Source organism: Poecilia latipinna, unplaced genomic scaffold, assembly GCF_001443285.1.
Source record: "Poecilia latipinna isolate Pla-1442-1.1 unplaced genomic scaffold, P_latipinna-1.0 Scaffold30, whole genome shotgun sequence".
Lineage (NCBI taxonomy): Eukaryota > Metazoa > Chordata > Actinopteri > Cyprinodontiformes > Poeciliidae > Poecilia > Poecilia latipinna.
Genome location: NW_015112646.1, coordinates 654,239 through 679,846, shown reverse-complemented (window position 1 = coordinate 679,846; position 25,608 = coordinate 654,239). Strand labels below are relative to the sequence as shown.

The 25,608-nt window shown below is 38.5% G+C and overlaps 3 protein-coding genes across 3 annotated transcripts; 2 read left to right on the top strand and 1 right to left on the bottom strand.

Moving 5' to 3' along the window:
* Nucleotides 1-3,711: 3,711 nt before the first annotated feature.
* Nucleotides 3,712-9,011, bottom strand: LOC106952457 (coiled-coil domain-containing protein 37-like). Its single transcript, XM_015040570.1, has 14 exons — nt 8,939-9,011; nt 8,781-8,870; nt 8,530-8,631; nt 8,379-8,437; nt 7,450-7,613; nt 7,281-7,361; nt 7,002-7,171; nt 6,216-6,297; nt 5,435-5,483; nt 5,193-5,338; nt 4,920-5,049; nt 4,621-4,823; nt 4,170-4,263; nt 3,712-3,867 (listed from the first exon to the last, which is right to left on the bottom strand). Exons 2-14 carry the CDS (start codon nt 8,797-8,799, stop codon nt 3,748-3,750), a joined length of 1,419 nt encoding a protein of 472 aa, XP_014896056.1. The 5' UTR covers nt 8,800-8,870; nt 8,939-9,011; the 3' UTR covers nt 3,712-3,747.
* Nucleotides 9,012-9,899: 888 nt separating this feature from the next.
* Nucleotides 9,900-17,146, top strand: LOC106952465 (wiskott-Aldrich syndrome protein family member 3-like). Its single transcript, XM_015040584.1, has 9 exons — nt 9,900-10,107; nt 11,353-11,512; nt 12,778-12,912; nt 12,995-13,148; nt 13,231-13,348; nt 13,432-13,616; nt 14,919-15,140; nt 16,435-16,718; nt 16,799-17,146. The coding sequence occupies exons 2-9, from the start codon at nt 11,380-11,382 to the stop codon at nt 16,954-16,956; spliced, it is 1,389 nt and encodes a 462-aa protein (XP_014896070.1). The 5' UTR covers nt 9,900-10,107; nt 11,353-11,379; the 3' UTR covers nt 16,957-17,146.
* A 1,036-nt stretch (nt 17,147-18,182) lies between these two features.
* On the top strand, nt 18,183-24,191 carry LOC106952452 (V-type proton ATPase catalytic subunit A-like). The gene is made up of 15 exons (XM_015040557.1): nt 18,183-18,372; nt 18,856-18,952; nt 19,275-19,403; nt 19,531-19,745; nt 19,835-19,972; nt 20,064-20,215; nt 20,325-20,487; nt 20,909-21,017; nt 21,501-21,623; nt 21,775-21,889; nt 22,090-22,153; nt 22,240-22,443; nt 22,609-22,703; nt 23,264-23,435; nt 23,516-24,191. The coding sequence occupies exons 2-15, from the start codon at nt 18,871-18,873 to the stop codon at nt 23,606-23,608; spliced, it is 1,854 nt and encodes a 617-aa protein (XP_014896043.1). The 5' UTR covers nt 18,183-18,372; nt 18,856-18,870; the 3' UTR covers nt 23,609-24,191.
* The last annotated feature ends 1,417 nt before the right edge of the window (nt 24,192-25,608 follow it).

Genomic DNA, 25,608 nt, shown 5'->3' with positions numbered 1-25,608 from the left:
TATCTCTGCAGTGGCCTGACCGGTTAGAGTTGAGTTAGGATGGGTTCACTGATGAGAGATAAAAAATCATGATCAGTCAATTGTAAAATTGATCATATTCGATCACAAAAAAAAAATCTACTAATATTATACTGTGATTGTTAAAAATGACTGTGTTTTCTTGCTTACTGTATAAACTTCCTTAAAAAATGTAGTGGTATTCTACATTGATAACTAATACTAATAGTAAGTAATACTTAAGTTGCTACATGTTAAAACAGCTAAACCCTTGCTAACCAGTGTACAGATGAGTACAATAGTACCCGCTGTCTTTGACCCAAAGATTTGGCAAAGAGCTTACTGTCTGCTGTGAGCAGCATATGCTCTGAAGACCTGCAACAGATGAGTCCGAAATAAGCGTGACATTTGTTAAACAGGCAAAACATTTGACAACATGATGGGGGTAGGTAATCATTAAGGCCTTCACTTAAACAAGCAGCAGTTGTTCAGGTCTGGTTCAAGCCAAAGCCACTCTGCTGATCAAATGGAGGAGATTTGAACCATCAGCTGGGAAGTTTTGACATATTTTGATCAGACAAACGTAGCTGAGAAAGTAAAACTCAGCTTTTAACGGGGTTAAAGGTACGGGATAACGATTTAAACTGTTTCAGTACCAAGTCTATGCCTAAGTCTATGAATTCCTTCCTCATGCACTTGTACTCCTCTTTACGTGCAAACAAACCTTCGACCTCACTCCTTCCTGTCCAACAAAGGTAGCAATAATGGCGAGTGAGGCATGGCGAAGAACATGCCAAGGAGCCCCCTCCGCTCTATCCGCCTCCCTGTGCCTCTACCCACTATCCAGAACCATTTGGACCACAGGGAATGGGTTAATCACATTAGAGGCCCAGAAGAGAGATGGGAAGTAGACAGTACCGTGACAGCCGGGGTAGCACTGGTACGACTAATCCCTTTAGGCTGAGGAAAAAAGGGGGACGCTATCTCGCCTACGAGGCTAAGAAAGAAAAAAACATTTTCCCAGGAATGAGTTCACCTGTATGGTAACACGGCGAAGTTGGCCTGTTGATGCCTATTAGGAGAAACAATCACACTTGGCACGCACGAGTGTTTTTTTCATGCTGGGCATCACGTCATTGTCAGCAGGCTGAAAAAGAATCAGCAGCAGACAGTGGCATTGCATGAGATCCTCTTTCATGCCACGGTGAAGCAGCTCCTTTCAGCCCCGCGCTATCAGTCTCGTAAACAGTGAGAAGACGGGGAGGGGTGCTGTAAGGAGGACAGAGCCCATTTCATCTGCCATTGTAAGTGCACCCGAGTTCAACCTTAATGCAAACCTTTGCAGGCAGGATATGAATGGGATGTTCTCCATAAAAACACATCCTGCTGGGTAATCCGGCAGATGGCTTCGGCTGCGGACACTACAAGAGAGGCCGGCCACTGTGGGAGTGGCAAGGGAAGGCCGATCGGCAGGCACTCTTCAGGAGATGTGATATCGGGATTCTTAACTCCCCTTGGCAACGCTGGGAAGAAGAGCCGTCAGTTTAGATCCATCAAGTTCTCACTTAATCTCGCTCACCACTTTTTTTTCTCTGTGTTTTCCCCTCTTTTTTTGTATCTCCCCCTTTTGTTGCGGGGATTAAACCAAGTGGTAAAACAGAGATTTAATGATCTTTCCATGGCTACGTGCACCACTTAAACCATGAGACAAACAAGTTGAGGCATTCTAAGAGTCACCCCCTATAAAGACGGCTGCTCAGGAACTGTGAGGCTTTTGATACAGCCTTAAGCTGCTGCTGATGATTTTTATTTTTTTTTTTCCTCTGGTGCCGAGCTCTGCTATGGGAAAATTTAAAGTTTTGCACAAAGCCATTGTCAACAGACTGAGAAGAGAACAGTTGGGGAAACTTCTTGATAGCTTTGTAATGACAACGTTTGGTTCGTAAAAGCAGAAAATCCATCATCCACATAAAATGATCACAAAATAATAAATATTGGGCATGTTTGTTAGGTTTGCAGTTGTCCGTCCATCTGTAATGTCACACATTTGTCCTTGGAGGGTCGCCAGGGAGACAGGTCCCTGCCTCCAGGGGTCATCAGGTGAAAGGCAAGATACACCCTGGACATGTCCCCCAGTCCACCGCAAGGTTTCCAGTTGTGTCATGCTCTTTTATTGTTTGAAATTGAATTGAACAATGCTCAAGTACTTACGAAAATCATGTATTCTCACCCTTCCACTTTAATTGTACATTAGTTTGCTGACGTCTATCATCTAAAATCCTGATAAGGCAAACAGAGGTGTGGGTTAGTCTCTCTTCAAGGCGCTGGAAACATTTTTGAATATGTTATACACTGATATACATTAAAACATTTTTGGCAAGTGCAAACACGAAAAGAAGACCACGGTGTTAACCGATAATCCTACCAGAGCTTTGTGTGTAATTTTCAGTCTTTACTGGTAATAACTGGGAAAGGTATTGGCTGTGGTCATTATAAAATAGCACTAGAAAGCCATAATAGGAGGACAAATATCAGAAGAGGGACATTCAGTGTGTAATGGAGGGTAGAGGTGTATGTGTTAATGCCAATGTGCAGTAAGTGGGTAAACTGGTTGTTGGCGACATTATGTGACACCGGCAGGGTCAATGATGGTGATAATGAGGACTGTAAGCACTGTAGCACAGGGGTTAATAGTCCTGAGCTGGCTTTGAGATTATGATGTGTTCTGTAGTATGGAAGACTCATACAGGTAAAATGCTGTTTCCAGGTTTAATGCCAGCAAAACTCTCAGAAATAGACAATGGCTTTTAAAATACGGCACCGAAACAGAACTGGAATTAACCATGAAACTTTGTTCAAAAATGTTCTCCTCAAGCAGTGATGTGTTTTTTTGTTTTATTATTCTCTTTTTGCTTTTGATATTTTTGTAATGTACTTAGCATATGTGTACCCAGGTCATGCACAGACTTGAAATGCCTTGCCAGATATCTCTCTGCATGAACATCCTGGGGGACGTGTCTGAGGAACTGGACATTTTTTGAGAAACAGAGCAACAGAAACTCAAATCAAGTTTTCTTACAACCTTTTAAGCTTTTAAAAGTGATGTTTTAAATTATTCCAGAGCTCCCTCCCTGCAAATTTCCAGAAGGAACAACAAAAATAAATACCGCTCACTGTAAATTATGACTGCAAAATCCAAGTGAAATCCCATGTCCAGACCTACATTCACATAGAAACGTCTTCTCCTTGGGAATATTTTGTTAAAAAGAAAATCATTTTGTCTCAAGTAACTATACAATCTCCTAGACAAATTAGTTGCTTAAATTAATCGATTTGATTTGATGTTACAGTTGGGTGATTAGAAAACTTATGGGTTCAGTTGGGTGAAACCTGAGACAAAATCACTCACAATCGGTGAACAATCAACAGAGAACATTAAAGTGACACCACAAAAACAGCCACGAAATTATCTCATGTCAAATTTAGTGAGAGGGTTCCAGGTTTGAAGAAACTATTTGGCTATAACTGATAATCAGAGTTTAAACACATTTTCATTCAAAATTGCATTACATTCTCAGCTTAACTTTTCCTTAATTTTATTTTTATTTTTTCCAAATATTAAATATTCATGTTCATTCTGAATCCATGGCAGATATATCTGATTTTCAGGTCAGAACACACACAAAAAAAAATTGAGATAAACAAATTTGTTCCATTTTGTTCTGAGAGGGTTCAGTAGGAGTTTAATCTTTAATCACAGTCAATATAGAGCTCAGCGTACGGGTCTATTTCCTCAAGAGGAGCCGGCGCATCGGTAACTTGCGCCTTCTTTTTGAGAGGAATCCATCTTTGCATGATCTTTCTTCCAGGCTGGAAAAAAACAAACAAACAAAAAAAAACGCTTAGTTTTTACAGTTAATATGAATGAAATAAGACCTTATGTATGTTTTGGGTCGAACTAGAAGGCTTGAGAAATGTTTGTACAAAAGACAAACTGTCTGGTGACAGCTATTGAGCAGTAGATAACTCTCAACGTGTATATTTATGTTGAATGGATTGTATATAACACACTAAATAAATTCTGGTATTGCGTATTATACTGACATAAACTCATAAGACAGTTCAGTGTTTTTTTTGTGTTTTTTTTTTTTTGTCATTTTAGAGTGACTCACAACTTTCTTGATCTCGCCCGAAGCTCGTTTCATGCACTTGCTCATCTTTTCTCTCTGCCTCTCCCTCTCCTCCCGGAGCTTTTCCTCATGCGCCCTGGAACATGAAGAGGTGAACCAGACAGTTAAACTAAAGCACTAAAGTAAACCAAAGTGCACAAATAAGATCACTTATCCCAGATGGCAAATTTTCGTCCCTGATATTGAAATTCTTTCAAACTAAGGTTTAACTGGATAGGAATTCACTGGAGATCAGCACCAGCCCCGATAGGAACGATACGAGGTTAAGAGTGTTCGGAAAATGGACACTCCTTTTGTTTTTCTATCAAATAAAATCCCAGTCAGAAACATCCAAGCTTGCTGTAGTAACATTGCAAGAGAAATAAATGTTTTTAGAAGACATTTGCACGTAAATGTGACTTAACAATGCTTCCCCAGAGTGAGGGAAACAAACCTGGTTCTCCTCTCTCCATCCTTGATTTCCCACAGTGTCTCAAACATATCTCTAGGGATTTTCTCAATTTGCTGCAGCAACAGGTTCATACGGTGCTCAACAAGGCAGAGCTTTTCCAAAGTTGCTTGTTTGGTAAGCCGGTTTTCGAAGCAGCAAAGGTAAACTTCTGTTACCTTCTTACTCAGAACTTCTAACAGAATATCCTGTGATAAACAAGAAGAGAGTTATACTTGACATTGACAGGACATTTTTATTTTATTTTTTTGCAGCGCTCTAAACCCCCCATGCTGATTCTTTACCTCGTCTTTTGCTTCTAATGAGTTATGGAGCTGAACCTGCTTTCTGAGCACCACGGCTCTCTTCCTTTCCATTTCAATTCTGCTCTCCAAGTTGCTTTCTTGCTGTGCTATTTTCTTCACATCCTCTGCCCTTCACAAATAGAATAGAAGGCAGATTTTGGAGTTGTGTGTCTTTCATATCTATCAACTGCTTGGCATTTGGTTTAAATTAACGTGTCACCACACGCCACTGTCCTATGCCTCTTCTTTGAAGTAAAACGTTCACATTCTCACATTTTAAGTTTGATGGTCTCCAAGGTCTGCTCCAGTGTTTTATCCATTTCAGTGGCGTTCTCTATCAGAGAAAGGATCTGGTCGGTTAACTCCGATGGTAAAACCACAACCTCAAAAGGATCAGAGAAGTAGATCTCGACTATCCTCTGCAAAGAGAAGGGGAGGAAAACCAAACTGCATCACTGAACAATGAAAAACAGCAAGTGTTTCTGTTTTGAGCTTCGATTTAGGTTGTAAATGACCTCGTCACCGTCGCCGTCGCTGTCATCAGGCACAGCTGAATCTGTTGATCTGAAAATGCAAAAGAAATCAAATTGATGAAAGAAATAAAATAAAAAATCAGCCAGTAAAAATTATAGTAAATAAGTGGAGCTTATAAATGTGCCTCACCATTTGAAAGATAGTGAGGCAAAATTTTAATGATCATGCTGTGAAAACATGGTAATATTACTTAAGCCTCCTCCTGGTTCCAATTTTGATGCTCCGATTTTAAAACACAATACATAATAATAATACCATAATTTCTAAAATGTTTAAAAATTAGATGTCTAATATTTAGACATCTAATTTTTAGATGTTTAAAAATTATATCATTTTAAGAACTCCTTACAATAATAATATTGTTAAAACACTTTGTTCACGATTACTGATTGACACTAATTACTACCACTAATGATAATAATGGATTTATTTAAATGAGCTGCCTTTTTATATTGCAATATAATTCGAAGAATACTACTCAATCTTATACTGAATTCATTCTAATAATAAATGTATATAATTTTGCTGTGCACTTTCTGCTTTAAATTTTGCTTTTATGCAAATATCCTTTTCTTAATTAACAGCATGTACCAGATATGAAAACTTTGTCTCAGTAAGGCTTTACTTTAAGCCCTGAATAATTAATTTCTTTGTTGTTTCTGATTCACAACGATGATGAATGTGACTGCATACTCTAGCTTATAGGTGTGGAAGCAGAGATTCATAACAACTTAAACAAGTTGATTAACTGTGTTAACTTACTGTGTGTCTGTCTGTGACGTGGACGGCGTGGACTCTGAAGGCAGGGTTTTATCTGAATTGCATGTCGGATCTGCTTCCACACCTAAATTAGCATCAGATGTACAACATTTATTTGTTGTGTGGCAAAGAAAATACAACATTGTTTGTACTTTGTTCTTTACTTTGAGCCTTGAAGAACATTTGATGTCTGAAGAGATTTTCATTCCTAGTTCAGGGATCCATATAGACTTCAAATCAATATATGTACAAATAATTTTCCCAAATGTACTTGCAAAGTTAACCCTTAGGAGAATTTAGGGATACTTTTTGCTACTATTTTCGAGTCTATTTAGCAGTGTGTTATTTGCCAGAGAATATCTGCTGAACAAAATTTAAAATTGTTGTGTCAGGTTTTGAAATCAGCCTAAAAAAAATTAAGCTACACAAGAATCCACACATTTATTCTTGAAGAGAAAAAATAGTTGTTTTATATCGATTGTCAGGAGTTTTTGTTCTTATTTTATACCCACTAGATGGCGCCAATCCCTCTTTTTTTTTTTTGGTTACTGTTTTCCGGCGTGCGTCTTAAAAATTTGTTGGGTGTGTATAATGAAACCTCAAAATGTAATTATTTTATATTTATATTTTTACTTTAGCGGATTGCATCATTTGAACTTGCAAAACAAAAACTAGACGTATATAACACATTTACAACAAGTTTGGGAACGCTAGTGTTTTTATCACCAATAAGGAAGGTAATTAGCACAAGTGGAAAAAAAAAAAGAAAAAAAAAAAGAAAACGTTTACTTTTGCTGTCTGCAGTTTCTTCAGGCTCGGTGCTGTGCTCCTTCCTAGCTTCTTTAGCTTTCAATATTTCAGCTTCCTTGGCTTCCTGCCACTCTTGAGGTGCAAGATTGAACAACACGTTTGCGTAACACTTATGTCTATTGAGGATATGCTCAACCCTTTCAAATTCACTTCAAAGAGGAAAGACCAGATTTAGAATCACACACGGGAGATTGCATCTGTTTAAAGCAAGAATTCTAAAAAATAAAAAATAAAAATGTAAAAGTTACTCATCTCTACCTTTTCGCAGCCATCACCTCCTCCAAACGGTTCACCAGTGCACCTCTGCTCTCCTGTTTGGACTTGATGGCATTTTCAAATCTGTTGTCGAACACTAACAATGGTCACAATTTCTGCAAATCTTGAAAGAACATTGCATGGTACCAACAAAAGATTTGTTATTACTCACAGGTTTTTTGCATCAATGGGTTTTCTTTCAATTCGTGTGATGAACTTCCTCATGTGGTTCAGTTCTCGCTCACAGAAATGTTGATTGCATTTCACTTCTGTCTCCAGTGGCCTGATGAGTTTCTCAACGTCATTTATCTTTTTCTTAAGGTTTGCCAGTTCATTCTGAGGACATGTGGATGTCAGCAAAATCAGCATTTAATGTGTTTAATGACAAGCAGGAGAAGGCGCAGAAATACAGAAATGGCTTAGATTGAACAACAAAACACTTGATTGGCTTAATCATTGCTGAGGCCAGTTAGGAGTTTTTTTTTTTTTTTTAGGGGGAAGGGGGTTTTTGCTGGCTTTAATGCGAATGTGACGAATGCATTTATTTTATAAAACTTTGAAGTACATCAAATGTGAGAGATAATCAAAACAGCTAAGACCAAAATTATGACTATTCACAAAGATGTTCTTGTAATTCTTACATTTTTTTTCTCTATCTACATAAAAAAAAAAACATTATTTTTCTCTTTGTGTGTTACAGACTTTGTGAAATCATGGTTTTACATTAGAGGGAACTAAAATTTATCCAGAAATGCAAAAGCCGCCAGTCTAGATTTTCACAGACAGTTTCATCATTTGTGTGTATTTAGGTAAAACAAGGAATTGGTTTAATTTGTCATTTCATCATCTTTACCAGCTGAAACAAAGTTTGTATTTTGATTAGCTTGAATCAAGATATTGATATAAATCTTTCAGGTTATGCATTACATTGATTTTGACTCCATAACATAAAAGCTAAGACTTTGCTTTTATTTAAATCCCTATTACAGAGAGTTCAGGTTGGATTTCATTCCACACATGTTTTCTACTGTATTGGGCTTATCTGTTTGATTCATTTTTGAGGTTATTTTGTGTTTTAATAGAAGTTTTTTTTTCAGTTACCCTCAGCTCTACTTTCCTTTCTTTGTAATCTGTGAACTCATTTCGGCCTGTCAGAGAATCTTTCAAGAACAAAAGAGAGAGAGGCACATTAGCGCCATTTCTTTGACATGCAACAGTTTACTTTGCTCTCGTTTACTCTCTCTGCACTTACTTGGCAGCATAGTCCAAAACTCTACCGACGGTATGTTTAGTGTTGAGATTCTCCTCTCCTTTCCCAGATACATTTCCATTATCGGATCTTTCAGGTGGGGTGCTGTGGTAGAAATCTTGTTTAGTCTAAAACATTAACTAACGCTTCTTCAAACTACCCTCTGAAACGTCTATAAATGTTAAAAAGGATTACAGGATTCAAGAAAAGTACATCATTTCATGCAAACATAATAAAAACACTGCTTGTTTCACCGTTTGAACTGCAGTCCATCTTTGAGCAGCTTTTGCCGGATTCACAATTGTCACAAACTGCAAAATCAATTTAATCGAGGCCCACCTGTCAATGGACATACATATTAATCAGAAAAAACATCATTTTGATATCAAAAATAATAGAAAAGGTATTACCTACCTCCTTATATATTTGACTTTATCTCACCCGTAAACCACTGGACCAAAAAATTAACAGTTGGAGTTTTTCAGTGGTAACCATATGTTGCCATGGCAACTGCAGTTCAACTTGAAATGTGTCTGTGCTTGTTTTGTTCGTCAGTAAAATTTAGAAACTCGCATTACATTAAATGAAAAGGTCTAATTGAAAACAAAAAGAAAGAAGGAAACAAACACAGAAAGAAAGATAGAAAGCAAAGGACAATTTCAGTATCGCTGTTATTTATTATCTTTAAATAATTCATTTATCTAATATTTAATAGATACTTTCAACATTCAGATTAGGTTTGTTTAATTAAGATACTACATGCAGGTTTATTTTTTTAAAAGGTGAAAATATACAGCTAAACTATTTTTTCAAGTTAAGAATTGTCCTTGCCATCTTAACTAAAATAGGTTTTAAGGGTCATGTTTTGCAAATCCTACATACAGAAGGATATAGCATGAGCCAGATGTAGGCAGACTCCTAAATCAGACTAAAAGTGTCTGGTTTCTTTATTTATCCAGGTCATTCCCACTGAGATGATAATAGACCAGATTAGAGCGACAACCTGCTGCTCATGCAAAGACAGCAGAAAGATTTGAAGGTCCCACAATGTGAAGTACTGAAGTCAAAACCTTTTTATGTTTCGTATGTTATATGTTAAATCGGATAATTGGTTATGACAAAGTTCTATTGCATGCAGCAGTAGAAATAATAGCAGTACCACAAGTAGATCCCAACTTCATTTCATGTGTTATGTAAAAATATTGAGTTGCTCCCTGCCCTTAAATTCATAGATTGCATTACTATGCTATATAAAAACTACTAATACATCCTGAAATGAAGCTGGATGCAACATGGCCAGCCGTGACGCCTGTGATTGGACGCTGGGAGTAAATCTACTGGGTAATCCTCTCCTGGCTCATGCTGTTATTTGGACGTGGGGATTTATTGTTGGTGAATTGTGCTGCAGAGGACGACTATTGCTGTTCACATATTGGATGGTTCCTTTGACTCGGCTGAAACGGCTCTTCCTCTGACAGTTGTTTCCTCGCTTGATGATAGAAAACAGGATAAACAGCCCTCCACAATCTGGCCCATCGAGAATACTTTTCCAGGATAGAGGCAAATGTCAGCAGTTCACCGGTAGGAAGTCTTGTTGTTGAAGAGCTCCTTTGACTAAAAGTGTTCAAATAGTTAGCTAGTTGTGTTTTTGAAAGTCAGGGAGATGTAATAACTACTACACTTAAGAAATGTGAGTGAAAGTTTTGGGAGCTTTGTAAATAAGCTTAACAGAAAAAAGCAAGCTGACATTTTATATTATTTAGAATAGAATAGAATAGAATAGAATAGAATAGAATAGAATAGATATAAAAAGCAAGTATAACAGAAAAAGGGAAAAAAAAAAGATGGAAACATAAAAATATGTCAAATATTATCATCATAACGTATTTTCAGAAAAAAAGGAAGTTTGTTTGTTCATTGATATTTTTCTGTGTAAAATCTGACATGTTTATATATTAAAAATCATGTTTTCAAATTCTTTTAAAAAATCTTGCATTAATCAACCTTATTTTATTAAGGACAAACAAGAAAAATAAAAATTTATTTTTTTAAGTAAAAAAAAAGTCTTGCCTTCCATAGATTTTTATGAAATCATAAAATTATATTTCAATAATTCATAATTGTTTGAATCTGGAAAGACAAAGAAACTTTAAATTTTTTTGTTAATCTAAAAAAAAAATCTAAAAATGAGGAATTTTCAGTAAGAGCTCAGAGAACTGCTTAAACATTAGCATTATTACTGATAATTTTTCTCAAGGTGCATCTATGAACCACCATGTTTGTATTCCTTATATAAGAAATGTTTGTGTGTTCAAATTCACAATATTTGTCTGACATTCATCAAGTAAAATGTATTAATTGTCAGGAAGCAATAGCCAAACTGCAGTTGTTAAACTTATGCAGTATATGCAAAACTGCATAAGTCAAAAATCATTAACCTTGATTTTGACCCCTCTCAAGGCTAATGGGTCAAAATGACTCAGTGGATGTTGATTAAAACTTTAAATCTCTAGCAAAAAACTATAGGTAATGTGGAATAAACTTGGATGAATTCGTGTTTTAAACATCTGACTTACATAGTTTCAAGGTCGATTTACTTACATTATCTTACTTACTTTTGTTTACAAATGAATCGTTTCATTGGGTGAATTTACAAGCTGCATATACAATAAGTAATTATTGTTTTACTGAAAAAAAAAGCAAATTGTGCCAAAACACTTTTTGTTTTTTTTTTTCCACAAAGAACATAGATGTTATAAATACAAAACCTCCTCCGCAGGTTTTTGTCTGGAGAGCTGACTTTTCCCTCCTTTCCATCCCCACCAGGCAGTCGTCGAGATGTGAGAAGGGGTCATGCCTCTGATCAAGAGAAACATCGACCCTCGTCACCTGTGCCAAGGTGCAGTGCCTGATGGGATTGGCAACGAGCTGGAATGTGTGACAAATAACTCGCTGTCTGCCATCATCCGTCAGCTCAGCTGTCTGAGTAAGATCCCAGATGCTAACAATATATGTTCAGAGGCCATCTTGACCTTGAATTAGTGGATTTCCAGGATTGTTTATGTCTCAGAAACACAACCTGGAACTTCTAATCAAGTTTGTCTTTAATGTTATATGTTTGCATACAAGTTCCAAACACACAAAACAGGAAAACTACATACATTATAGGTCATACCCCACACGTAATGTACCATCTTCCTGTGTTTATATGCATTGCTCTGAGTGGCAATGAAAGCTAAAAATGCAGAAAATCAGACTGTCGACCAACAGGATGCAAAATGAAATTTGCTGGAGGGCTTGACGGTTTTTATCTAGTAATGGACACTGATGACTCGTATTGGATGTAACCCAGAGTATGTAGCAGACAGAGATGGGCGGAGTACACAAAAATTATCATCAAGTAAGGCTAGCGCCACCTGGCTGGTGGCTACTTTTTATTAGAGTAAAAGTAAAAAGTAGCCACCCAAGAAATTTATCAAGTAAGAGTTAAAAAGTATTTGGTAAAAAGTCTACTAAAGTACAGAGTAACTGATCAAATTATCAATCATTTAATATTTCAAAATTACATAATCAAACAGACCAAAGTACAAAGTTAAGTGGACATGAATTGTTTTCTAAATCAGTTTCTTCCTAAAAAAAAAAAAAAAAACCTTAGGAAATTTTAACAAAAACTGCAGGTGTGTGTCTGTGTCTGGTGCATTTTTGGTTAAAACGTGTTTCTTTTTCATTCAGTGGGTAGAGAATCCACAAACGTCTCTCAAGTAAGAGCAACAAAATCTTCAAGTAAAAGTAAAAAGTACGACGTAGTGACAATATTGTAACTAGTCATCACCCAATTCTGGTAGCAGGGACATTTTTCTGCTGTGAGGGTTGCCCCTTTGCAATATGACGGATTAAGAAAGAAATATTTAGACGGGGCAAATTCTCTCATGGACATCTGGTCCATGGCTTGCCTGATCACAGTGTGTGTGCGTGCGTGTGTGTGCGTGTGTGTGTGTGTGTGTGTTTCTGTGTGTGTGGATTAAGTGAAGTAACTCAGGCTTACAGCTTACCGTAAAGCTCTGTCCAACAGGCAGATAAGATGGAGAGTAGGTGGGTGGGGACCTAAACACTGACAGTCTAAGGATAGCTTTCACACTAAGTGGATCGGTGCTGTGGTAGTGGCAGCATGCAAACAGCCCACAGAGCATGACACAGTTTGCATAAGAAGTAACTCAATACCTTTTTCCCTTCCTTGTGTTTCTGTTGCAGGTAAGCATGCAGAAAACGTGTTTGGGGAGCTTTTTAACGAGGCCAACACATTTTACAGTCGTGCAAACTCTCTGCAGGACCGTATTGACCGCTTGGCAGTCAAAGTCACCCAACTGGACTCCAGCGTGGAGGAAGGTCAGTTCACTGAAAACCTATGCTTTTTCCTACTGTCGCTGATTTTTAACAGACTTCTACCTCTGCTCTTGCTGCTCCACAGTGTCCCTCCAGGACATAAACATGAGGAAGGCCTATCGAGGCGCTGCGGTCCAGGACCAGGAGGTTTTGTCCAAAGGCAGCACTCCCAGCTCTGTTGCTGAAATGTATGAGGGCTGTGACAGGCCTCCCCTTCTTGGTGCCCTCACGGCTTACAGGTTCTGCACGTGTTCCACGCCAACCGTCACTTTCACTTTATATTTTCAGTCTTTGCAAACTGTTTTATTCGATACAATACAGGGAGGACTCCACCGACGCAATGAAATTCTACTCGGACCCGTCGTACTTTTTTGATCTTTGGAAGGAGAAGATGCTTCAGGACACCGAGGACAAGAGGAAAGAAAGGCGGAGACAACGGGTAACAGCATTTAGAGCTCTGTTCATGTGTTTTACGTTTTGAGGAAATATTCACTCCTTTGTCTTTAAATTACTCTTTCAAAGGAACAGAAGAGGAGCATGGAGAGCAGCACCCTCCAGCGGGAGGTGAAGAAGGTGAGGAAGGCGCGAAACCGCAGACAAGAGTGGAACATTATGGCTTTTGATAAAGAGCTCCGTCCAGATCACCGCCATCCAAAAACCCTTCGACGGGGAGCATCGTCAGAAGGCTCTCTCTCTCCTGATGGCAGGCAAGGGTTCCCCTTTCCTTCCATTTTTCAAACAAGTTTGTGATTTTTTTTTTTTTAAAAGGATTTTTTTCATCTTCTTACATTATTTCAATGTTGGTTGTGTTCAGTTTTCTGTGCGGTGTAATTTTACTTTTTTACAGATAAAGATGCAGATTTGTTGACGTTATAGTTTAAAGAACAGTACATTTAACTTTTGAAACTCAAACTGTTATTTTCCTTTCTTTCCGAATCCTTTCAGTTTGATGCAACGCATTTGAAATAATTCAGGAGACGAGATGCTGCAAGTGTGAAAAATCAAATTCACGGTTGCATTTTACTTCATTTTACATTGTGCCAAATGTTTCTTGTTGCAGAGGCTTTTTATAAATGACAAACGATGTTTTTCATCCTGAAAAAAAAGAGGTTTTTTTATTATATCTGGTGATATAAACATTTATGCACTGTTACCTTAAATACACGCATGAAAACCAGTTTTGATTTCTTTCAGTCAATCCTTTCCTTTATTTTGTATTTGCACAAATTAAATGTTTTCGAAAGGCTTCTGAACCCATGCAATAAATCCCTCATCATAATCAGATCTGTATTTAATACAGCACCTCATGTAGGATGGGTTTTCAATCTTGTTTCTTTTGTGTAGGGATTTCACCAGATTTATTCAGTGATTTTTTTTGGGATTATATCCTTCAAAGGAGATAATATGTATACATATATATTCTATAAAATATCACCTTGAAAAAAAAATAGCTGGAAACTATTACACCATTGTCACATTTTAAATATCCAGAATAAATAAAACACTTGAAGCAACAAATGAAGTGGATACTAAAGACTCTGTAAACCAAATTGATGTTCAAAAAAAGGGAACGCACCAGACTGAAACCTTTTGTCGTCCAGTCTTTGATAGAAAGATTGACAGAAATGAGACTAACAGTCATGCAAATGGAAAATTATTGAGCAGTATTCAATTTATCATGATAATTTATTGCTTTTATGTGACAGGCTTAGTTTTAACTATTCTAAATGTTCATTATCACTTAAATCCATTCCAAAAAAAAAACCCATTCATGTTTACGTTGTAGGATTTAAAATAAATTTTCACTTAATTTATGAGTGAAAAATTCCAGAAATGCAGAGTGAAACTGGATACTTTTCAACAAACATCCTCTACACAGCATGTTTGCTTTTTTCATCCCTTCTGTTTTGTACTTGTGATATGGCATTTTTTTGGGAAAAAAAGAGGGACCATCTGGATATGCAAAGGCATCTGCATCTTAATCTCCCTCACTGTCATTGTTTATCCAGGCCTGACCTTCTGGACTACCCAATCCCTCCAGTACCTGCTCACGCTGTTTGCAACTATGCCAGGTCCCATGATTACATCCCAGGAAACGCACATCCCTCACCACCTGTGGAGCACGAATACCACAGCATCGATGTCAACTACAAGAGAGCAACTTATGCTGCAGCAGAGCCCCGCATTGCAGACAGATTAAACGGTTCTGCATGTCTGGCTGCAGACTGCACGTACGTGTTGTGCTGTTCAGGAGCTAGACGCATCATCAGCAGGAATGTCAGATTAATTTGTTGGATGTCAGATTAACAAAATTGATCAGACATGCAAAACAAAATGTTTGGAAAGGAGTAGGTGAAAGTGAAAACACATTATTTCCAGCTCATATTTTCACGTTGTTCTGTCGTGTCCTGGCAGGTTTTTGTGGTGGATGAATTCATCCTACAGAGTTTTGTGGTAGTGTGCAAAACTACTACAAACATGTCAAGTTGAAATCAGGGCCGATGCAAAAGTTTAATGTTTGCATGCCATGTCCATTCTTAAATTTGTTTGGATGTGTGTTTGATATTTTATAAAACATCGATTTGGGTGCAGATTTCTCAGTTTAGCTGTTGAGTTGAGGTTAACTCACCACATGTCATTCTTCTCCTTCAATATTCTTGCAATGCACCACTACAACTGGAAATGTAACAGACCCTCAGCATGTTACTGCCAACTCCTTGCTTTACTGCTGGTGAAGCATTTTACATTTTAATGCTTCACTTGATTCCTTTTTGTCATTGTGGTCAGTCGGCTCAGTCTTCAACGCTTTTGACAAAGAAACTGTTTTTGAGCAAATATTTAACTTATTCATGTGGGCAGGTGCAAATGCCAGCTAACTTTCAAAGTGTAGATTTTCGAGTGGGAGCTTTTTTTTTTTCACCAATAACGTCTAAATCTATGTTGACCAAAAGTTTCAAACGTTTCAATAGTGACTCTTGTGTTCAGGTAATGATAGGCTTGAGTTATCATTACCTGGGTTGTTTTTAAACAACTGAACCAATTCCTTTTCATCTAAGGGTGACAAGTTGGGGATCCTGCAAAGAGCAGCTCAGATGAGTGGCTGGATAATTAAAATCTAGACACAGTGCACATAAAAATAAATTAGCTTAACAACAAGCTTCTGGAATAGCTTGAAAATGAAAGGAGTGGAAATAAACCAGATTAAATAAACTTACTCAGAAATGGTTAAAAAAATCTAATCTAATTATATCTTGTTGGTGGGTTTAAGAAATGTTCCACAATAAATTAATACATGTCTGCCCAATTTAGTTATAAAAATCACCCACGTTGTATTTTGAATTATCATACAACTCTGAAAAAATTATTTAAATAAACTAGTTTAAAGCCCCAAATTAATATGACGTTCATGCCCGCAAAGAGTGTATGTGATTGTACTCTTTGCCCCCAAAATAAGCTAGTTTCAAAATGTAACTTCATATTGCTGAGGTTTGTGGCTCTAATCTTAATCTTCTTACCTTTGAACAGCTCCATTCCTCCTCCTCCTCCCCCCCAAGGCCCACCACCCATCCCATCCTCCCAGACTGCATTTGGCTTTCCACCACCACCCCTGAATAGTGGAGCTGTGCACATCGGACCAGGTTACCCACTGCCGCCGGTGCCTCCTCCGGGGCCACATATGGCGCCTCCACCTCCGGGTCCCCCTCCTCCACCTCTGCCTCCCCCAGCCGCGCCCTCACACCCACCAAGACGCAATGAAACCAAACCGGTTAAAGATGCCAGAAGTGATCTGCTGTCAGCCATTCGGATGGGTGAGCATGGCTTCTCTGATGTCATTTTGTGAAAGAGGTTTGCTGATTTAAGGTGTGCTAATGTTTTCTTCTATTGTTAGGCATCCAGCTGAAGAAAGTTCAAGAGCAGCAAGAGCAGCAGAACAAGAGGGAGCCCGTGGGGAACGATGTGGCCACCATCCTGTCCCGACGCATTGCAGTTGAATACAGTGACTCCGAGGATGATTCTGAGTTTGAAGAAAATGACTGGTCAGACTGACCTTGCATAAGCTGAAGCATGTGATTTATATGTACTTTTTGGGAAGCCTCTAAAAAAGGAAACTGAATTGTGCTTGAACTTGTTTGGCTCCATCTAGTGTGTAGACAGAGCCATTTATCTCACGTGCTTATTTTGCACCTCTAGCAAAATGCATGAATTAGATGAATATTTACGTCTTCTGCATGTAAAAGACAAAATTATGTGTGATTTATAGCTAAAAAAAATTTTATGTTTGTCTTTTATTCCAATGTCTTCTAAATCAAAACCGAAAAAAAGGAAAAGCTTATCTTATCAATGAGAATTATAAGTTTATAATCATCAGACCCATTTTTTTAACTAAATAAATCCTGAAAATCCTCAACAGGAAAGTAAACACCAATATAAATAATACATGCCATGGCTGGCTGTCATCTATGTCCATTCTAAGGTGTCATGGTCTCTTTCTGTGCCGCAGCCTTGGTAACAGGAAACTGAACACTTGTACAGACTAGAGGCGCTGTCGATGTTACAAGTTTAAGTGTGTGTGTGATCAAATCCATCTAAATTTTACAGAAATAGGTGTTTATATGTTCATTATTGTATGTATAAAATATAACGCTCCATTAAATGTTTCTGTGCATGTTTGTTCTGAAGTGTTTTGGAAAAATTATTAAATACCAATAAATATTTTATAAACGTGTTTATGAGAATTTCTTGTCCTTCACTTCATCTTTCTCTACCCTTTTCTCTCTTTTTTGGCCCTCCCAACAGTTAAGCAGCTTTATATTGATTATTATTATTATTATTATTATTATTATTATTATTATTATTATTATTATTATGTATCTCACTCAGATAATGGTTCATTTTTACACTAGCCATTTTTAATGAATGTAAATTTTATTTTGTTTCTCTTTCTATGTAGTTTTAACACTTAACAGGATTTTTAAATCTTTTTTTTTATGTTTTATGCTATTTGTATGTCACCTTCTCATCATCAATCCAAAACCTTTTCACCACGTCCTTAAATTAATATTACATCTTTTAAATGCACATCTTTCTTGATTTTTTGTTGTTGTTTTTTAATTCTGTTCTTCAGCTCATTACTTTTTATTTTTTATTTTTATTGAATATCATTTACAGGCACTGTAAGTTATGTGCGTTTTCACTTCTGTCCAGCAGAGGTCAGTAATGCGTCTGTGAAACGTGAGTGGACAGACGGAACTGCACAGGGTGGGAAACTGTTTATCTTCAGACGCCATATTGGCTCAAGACGCAGCCAGCACTATTGGAGGAAATACGAAGCTGCTTGAGCCAAAATGGAGACGTTTTCTTCCCGTGACAGCCCGGTGCTTTGCAGGTGATTAGCACAGGGAAGCTCCTCCTTATCTTGCGACAGCAGAGACAAACCTGGGCACAACTTCATATCAGTTTAAGGTAACATTCTCATGTTGACGTTATTTGGTGAGAGTTTCACAGATATGTTTGTCTTTCGTCAAGCGTTGTGTGATGTGGTACCCCAGCGCTGTTTAAATTAGTTTTATCTGAGTATCTGTGACTGTGATGAGTCTCGGGACTCTGCTAGCTTGTCACCTGACTCGTTCACGCACAAATCAGCTTTCAAGTCAAAACATGAGACAGCCATCTGTCCTTTAAGGCTAGTTTGTGATCTGCTTAACTTGTTTATTCATTTTTCAGACACTCCAGAAGTTTAGCTGTTCAATCCTTCTGCTATTCTGTACTATGAGTCAAAAAAAAAAAAAAATGAAACAAGTGATCAGATACTGTGTGACTTCAGCCTCCCCGTACTTAGCATGACTTTCTTTACCATCTTTTAAATGATGTAAAGGTGTTGTCTGTCTGAGTGTGTCATATTAAATAAACTTTGTCATCTCTTGACCTCCCCGGGTTTCTTTGCAGGACGTAAATTAAACCATGGACACGTCAAAGCTTCCTAAGATCCAGGATGAGGAGAGAGAAAGCCAGTTCGGCTATGTTCATGGAGTTTCAGGACCAGGTCTGCCCAGTTTTCCAAACACGATTACAATGGTGTCATAAAGAGTAGCTGTGTTTTGTCTAATAATTCTGCTACAAGTTATTTATCAAAAGCAAATATAATAACCAGGCTTAAATAATCCCTTTTAATATGACCATAAAACTGTTGGATTTTAATCCAGTGATCAGTTGGATTAGTTTAAGTTTTTGTGTTTAAGTTTAAATATAAAAACTTAAGCGGGAATCCTGGTAGACGTAGAAATAGAATTTTTTTTATTTTTTATTATTTTTTGTTCTTTTGTGAATATTTTTTGATTTTTCATTCCTGCTTCTGCAACTGACAGTGGTGACGGCCACTGCCATGGCTGGAGCTGCCATGTATGAGCTGGTTCGTGTCGGCCACAGCGAGCTGGTTGGAGAAATCATCCGTTTAGAGGGTGACATGGCGACCATCCAGGTGTATGAAGAGACCTGTATCCTTTCTACTGCCACAAAACCTCTTATTATATTAAATTTCACTGGTCTGTTTACAGCTTTTGTGATCACCTTGGCTTTGTGGGTGTGTTTTTGTTTTGTTTTTTCTTTAACTCCATGCTCCAGCTGGTGTGTCCGTCGGTGACCCCGTCCTCCGAACGGGGAAACCCCTTTCCGTAGAGCTGGGGCCGGGAATCATGGGCTCCATCTTTGACGGTATCCAACGTCCTCTAAAAGACATTAATGATCTGACCCAAAGTATCTACATCCCGCGAGGAGTAAATATCGGCGCTCTTAACAGAGACATCAAATGGGAGTTTTCTCCCGGCCAGAGCCTTCGGGTGGGAAATCTTCCCAGTACTACTTTGGATTTAATGACTATTTCTCAACTAGTCTGACTCATTTTTAAAAAAATTTTTCCTGGCTATAGGTTGGCAGTCACATCACAGGCGGAGATATTTACGGGACTGTGTTTGAAAACTCCTTAATTAAGCACAAACTCCTGCTTCCACCTCGAAACAGAGGCACTGTCACCTACCTGGCTCCACCTGGGAACTACGACCTTTCTGTGAGTGCTGCTCATAAAGCTGAATGCGCTTCAGAGCTTTTGAAATAAATGATGTATTTGTTTCAATTTGATCTTCTTTTTATGCATGTAGGATGTTGTTTTGGAGCTTGAATTCGAAGGAGTAAAGGAGAAGTTTACTATGGTCCAGGTGTGGCCAGTACGACAAATTCGGCCGGTAACAGAGAAACTACCTGCCAATCATCCACTGCTGACTGGACAGAGAGTTCTTGATGCCCTTTTCCCGTGAGAGCTTCTTTGGATATTGATTTATGTCACAATTAATCACATTAATTAGTTATATAAATATTTATTTGTCAACTGTTTACACCTGCATGATTCTTACTTTTCATAGATGTGTACAAGGTGGCACCACTGCTATCCCTGGAGCCTTCGGGTGCGGAAAGACCGTGATCTCGCAGTCGCTGTCAAAGTACTCCAACAGTGACGTCATCATCTATGTGGGCTGTGGGGAACGTGGCAATGAAATGTCTGAAGTGCTGCGGGATTTCCCAGAGGTTGGTGGAGCAACTTTTACATTTTAATGTGTAATTTATGTGACTGGAACACTTTTTAGACTTCTTAAACTCAGAAAAATGTGCCACTTTCAGTTTTCAGTAGCTACATTTATGGCATTTCTTTTGTTTGCTTCATTGTTTTTATCTTTTGAGCCTTAAATTTGAGATTCTGCAGACAAAGAATAAAAAGCAAACTGTCACTTGGTTGAATATGAAAAAAGCATCTACATTTTTAATTTTTAATTTTTTTTGTGTGGCCACAATACTGCAAGATATATGAAGTAACACTCTGGATCACCAAAAGCAAATGGGAACTAAATATGATAGAACACGTGTTGGGTTTCCTTTAGATGGCTGTGGATCAGAAATGTCCTCACTTAAGTCATGTTAAGACGACATAACTGTTTCCTTTGCTCAACAGCTTACAATGGAAGTTGACGGCAAAGTTGAGAGCATCATGAAGAGAACAGCGCTGGTTGCGAACACGTCCAACATGCCTGTGGCCGCTCGAGAGGCTTCCATCTATACAGGTGTGTGCATGTCGCCTCCAAAACAAGTGCCTGTGCAGGTAGTGTTTGTTTGAAGCTGGTACGAGAGTTTCATCGTTAATAAAATAAGTCTTTAACGACTTGAGCTAAAAGGCCATGCAGGAAGGTAGAAGCCACCACTTCACAAGCAAGATCACAGTTTGCAAATGCGCTCACAGACAAGGACTTCACTTTTTGGACACATATCTCATGTTCTTATCAACTGAAGAGTTTGACCGTTATGATCATTGTTACGTCTGGAGAACGGTAGGAGAAAGTTTTGCTTGTGGAAAAATACGTGAAACCCTTGACCCAAGTTGCACAGTTTTGGATAATGTAATATTTAAAGTCAGATAGTGATATCTTGTAAGTGTGTTTCTTTTTTATAATTTAAATATACAGATATTGTCTAAAAAGTGTATTGTGGCTCACGGTTAGCAGACCAAACACCCATTAGATTTAATAATATTGTTCACGTCTCTGCAGGGATCACGCTGTCTGAGTACTTCAGAGATATGGGCTACAATGTGAGCATGATGGCTGACTCAACGTCCCGATGGGCCGAGGCGCTGAGAGAAATTTCTGGAAGACTGGCTGAAATGCCTGCAGGTGAGTTCACTGGTCATATGGTATTTATTAATTTGCATGTGCAGAGACTCTCTGTCCGACATAGATAACCAAGACCAGGAAAAATCTAGCATTGCCTCTATCTTTAGTGAACTGTTAAAAACGCTGACGATGTGAACGCTCCTGCTTGCAGACAGCGGCTATCCTGCCTATCTGGGCGCCAGGCTGGCTTCCTTCTACGAGCGCGCTGGACGTGTGAAGTGCCTGGGAAACCCAGAGCGAGAAGGCAGCGTCAGCATCGTTGGAGCGTCAGTCCATGTTTCTGTTGTTATGTTAGATTGCTAGAAACTAATTTTTTTTATCAGAAATTTTGTTAAAAGGAGCGTTTGACATCATGTTTATAATGATCATCTTTACCTCTAGTTTTCATTGAGCTGATATAAAGTCCTGATCTGCATTGCATCAGTCATCAGGCTGACTCTTGTTTTAATTTGGTGGTTCCTGTTAGTGTGTCGCCCCCTGGTGGAGACTTCTCAGATCCAGTCACTTCAGCCACGTTGGGAATAGTTCAGGTACGCGGCCGGTTACGGTGCCTCAGTCGTGGATCCTCCTCCTCTTTCTGATTCAACTTGTGTGAGACGTTGCTTGTTCTTCCCAGGTCTTCTGGGGCCTGGACAAGAAGCTGGCTCAGAGAAAGCACTTCCCTTCAGTAAACTGGCTAATCAGCTACAGCAAGTACACACGAGCGCTGGATGAATATTACGACAAACACTTTCCAGAGTTTGTCCCGCTTCGTACAAAAGCGAAGGAGATCCTGCAGGAGGAGGAGGACTTGGCTGAAATTGTGCAGCTTGTAGGCAAGGTAAGGAGGACCGAGAGGGAAGAACATGTGACCAAATCTCAGATTAAAAACGGTTGGTCATTTATGAATTGCAACTTGTGTGGCAAAGGAAGCAATACATAATCCCTTTAGTGCAATTATGGCTGCTGACAGTGTGAAAGTAACGAGATCTTGTTTTGTTTGCAGGCTTCTCTCGCTGAGACTGATAAAATCACTCTGGAAGTAGCTAAGCTCATAAAGGATGACTTCCTGCAGCAGAATGGCTACACCCCCTACGACAGGTGAGACCGCCTACTTTCATTTATTTTTATGGGTACTTATTTTGCCACGCACATACCTGGGGTGGCACACCATTGTCTTTTTTTCCAAGTTGAATACTTTTCTGAACTTGCATGATGTAAATCATTGTTACCCTTTAATCCCAGTAAGTTATTTCACGTTCTTTTTCCTTTTTTCCATTGAGTGCCATACTTTTTCTGTGCTTCTGAACATGATTAAAGTTGCTTACTTTTTATTTTTAAATATGAAAATCTTCTAATGATGCACAGATGCTGATCAAATCAAAGGTAAAAACCCTCCTTGGATTAATAAGAAAAGGAACATTGACCAATATATTTGATGATTATTCTTGATGATTTTGGTGATGTTTCATATTTGATGACCGTATAATGTTTTTATTATATAAAGCACTTTGAACTGCCTTGTTGCCGATTTGTCCTACGCAAATAAACTGACAAATTGATCTTCTTGGAAACGGCGGGAACAAGTCTATGAATGTTTCCTTCATGCGATTCTTACATAACTGATGAGGTTCACACATTCCTCCGGCCTCCACACGCAGGTTCTGCCCCTTTTACAAAACCGTCGGCGTCCTCTCAAACATGATTGCGTTCTACGACATGGCCCGACACGCAGTGGAGTCCACGGCTCAGAGCGACAACAAGATCACCTGGGCCATGATCAAGGAGCACATGGGAGAGATCCTGTACAGGGTCAGCTCCATGAAGTTCAAGGTACGTTCAGTTCTGTTTGATTTGTTACATATTTTTGGAGCTACATTGGGAAACATGAAGTTGTGGTGTGTCTTCCTCAGGACCCTGTTAAAGATGGAGAAGCTAAGATCAAGGCAGAGTATGCCCAGCTGCTGGAGGACATGCAGAATGCCTTCCGGACCCTCGAGGAATGAGCCTCCAGTTTGTCTCTACACCAAAGTAGCCGAAGCATTTAGCCCAGAATCGTTGGCCCACGTTGTGTTTGTCCTCCTCATTTGTGTGAACATTCTCTCTGTGTTTACATCACCTCAAACATTCCAGGACTATCATACATCTTGATCTCGTTTTGGTCTTTTGGATTTTATTTGATTTAAAACCTGCTGCTGGAACATTTGCTGTGTTCTGTAGAGACTCTCACGCCTGCTTCTGGCCAAAGGTTAAAACCTGTGGGCTTTCATCAGCAGTCGCACTTGCATCAAACTCTTATCAGAGTGAAAATGAAGATGTCTCTTTTTTTTCTTGAAATGGTGCAAAGTGCAGACTTTTTTTAAAAACTCAACTTTAGCCATGCAGATGAATAATGGGACAGAGTATTCAGGGTGCAGTCAGTGGAGTTTAATCTTTTTGCCTCCTACCTCTTGAGGGTGATTGTGGTGTGGACTCTACACTTGATACAATGTGTAAAAAATGTATAATGAAATAATCGTTTAGTTTGTGTTTAAACAAGTGTCTGTTATTGGTGGTACTTTAAAATAAATACAAAAGAAATACCTCCAAGTTTGTCTTTGAAGTGAGATTTTTATCACGTTCGCTTGAGTTTTTGAGAAATGGGATCAGGTTGTGGATGTTTTGTATTTTCAGTTTCTTTAAATCTGCAGTCGGAGTTCACAAACTAAAACAGCTGCGACTGATTCCTTTGAGTCAGGAGTCACACTTTGTCTCAAGTGGCGTTTTGTTTGTCATATTCCAGTTAATATCAATATTAACTAGTTGTAAGAAGGAGGAGGTTGTAATTAATGTTTTTTCAGACAAGTTCAAACTTGTTTTTGGGATCAAATACATATTGCAAATCTTCCCACTAGGTGGCAAACACACAGTTTTTATTTTGACTTGAAAAATCCTCCACGGTAGCTTAACATATTAAGAACTCGCTTTTCACATGCATTTGTTTAAAATAGGTCACTGTTTGATGAGATTTAATTGACAGTGGCTGTCTTTCTTTATCAGTAAACCAAATGAGAATGTCTGCATTCCCTAAAAAAAAATACTCACCACCTTGGATGTTTTTGCTTTTTCTTTTGCTTTTTTGAATCCGTCATCATCAAAACATTAACATCAAAGTGGAAACTCATTTCGAGAAACTAAGGTCCTTCTCATAAGGACCTAGAAACCTTGTTAGAGTTCATGAAATGGTAAAATCTCAGAAATATCAGGAGAAATAAAGATCTAAAGCTCTTCTTCTCAGATCTAAAATCCATTTGTAAACTGTGGGGTAAGATTAGGAGAAGAGGGCATGAGAGAGGAATCAGGACTCTGTGATCCAGAGAGATTGTGCAAAAAGGAATGGTCAAAGATCCCTCTCTTGTCGTGGTCTAACCTGGGAAAAAAATCCTAGGAGAAGATCAGGAGAAAGAGATCTTCAAAAAGGCTTGTGTGTTCTATTAAAAAGAAAAAAACTCTCCAAGAGCTTTGTGAACAATCATAAGAACCGATAATACAGAAGAAACATGCATCTAGATCTTTGCACTATACTGTACAGTAGTAAACATTTTATCTCAGCGGTGGACTTCAGCGCATTCTGCTGCTTCAGAGTCACAGCACAGCATCTTCCAAATTGGTTTAGAGCTGTTATGTCAGGTTCCGGCCTCCATTAAGACTAATGGAAGCGCAACCCGTAAAGCCAAGAGCAGCATCTTTTCGCCTGCATTGATTCAGTTTGTCTAGACGCACATTTATATAGACATTAAGGGCTCAGAATACACCAGCCTGCAGGTCGTAATGCACCTGCATCTCCACCTCCGATTCTGTGGTTTGTAATGATTGTGTGGGGGAAGTTATGGAGGGAAAATTAGAAAAAAAATAAAATAAAAAATCATGTGTTTGCTCCTGTGAAAACCATGTAGTTCTGCTGCTAAATTGAAGTAATTAGAAAACATTATGGAAAAATGTCTCTTACAGAGACCAGTTAATAACT

Bases quoted from the DNA above. Each gene is read 5' to 3' on its own strand.
- LOC106952457 (XM_015040570.1), bottom strand. The intron at 5,050-5,192 runs GTGAGAATGTGA...CTATTTGTGAAG, and splicing joins GAGACCATCAAACTTAAAAT to GGCAGAGGATGTGAAGAAAA. The intron at 4,824-4,919 runs GTAAAGAATCAG...TGTTTATCACAG, and splicing joins CATTAGAAGCAAAAGACGAG to GATATTCTGTTAGAAGTTCT.
- LOC106952465 (XM_015040584.1), top strand. From the start codon at position 11,380: ATGCCTCTGATCAAGAGAAACATCGACCCTCGTCACCTGTGCCAAGGT. The intron at 12,913-12,994 runs GTCAGTTCACTG...GCTGCTCCACAG, and splicing joins GGACTCCAGCGTGGAGGAAG to TGTCCCTCCAGGACATAAAC. The intron at 13,149-13,230 runs GTTCTGCACGTG...GATACAATACAG, and splicing joins GGTGCCCTCACGGCTTACAG to GGAGGACTCCACCGACGCAA.
- LOC106952452 (XM_015040557.1), top strand. From the start codon at position 18,871: ATGGACACGTCAAAGCTTCCTAAGATCCAGGATGAGGAGAGAGAAAGC. The intron at 20,488-20,908 runs GTTGGTGGAGCA...TTTGCTCAACAG, and splicing joins TGCTGCGGGATTTCCCAGAG to CTTACAATGGAAGTTGACGG. The intron at 22,154-22,239 runs GTACGCGGCCGG...TGTTCTTCCCAG, and splicing joins CCACGTTGGGAATAGTTCAG to GTCTTCTGGGGCCTGGACAA.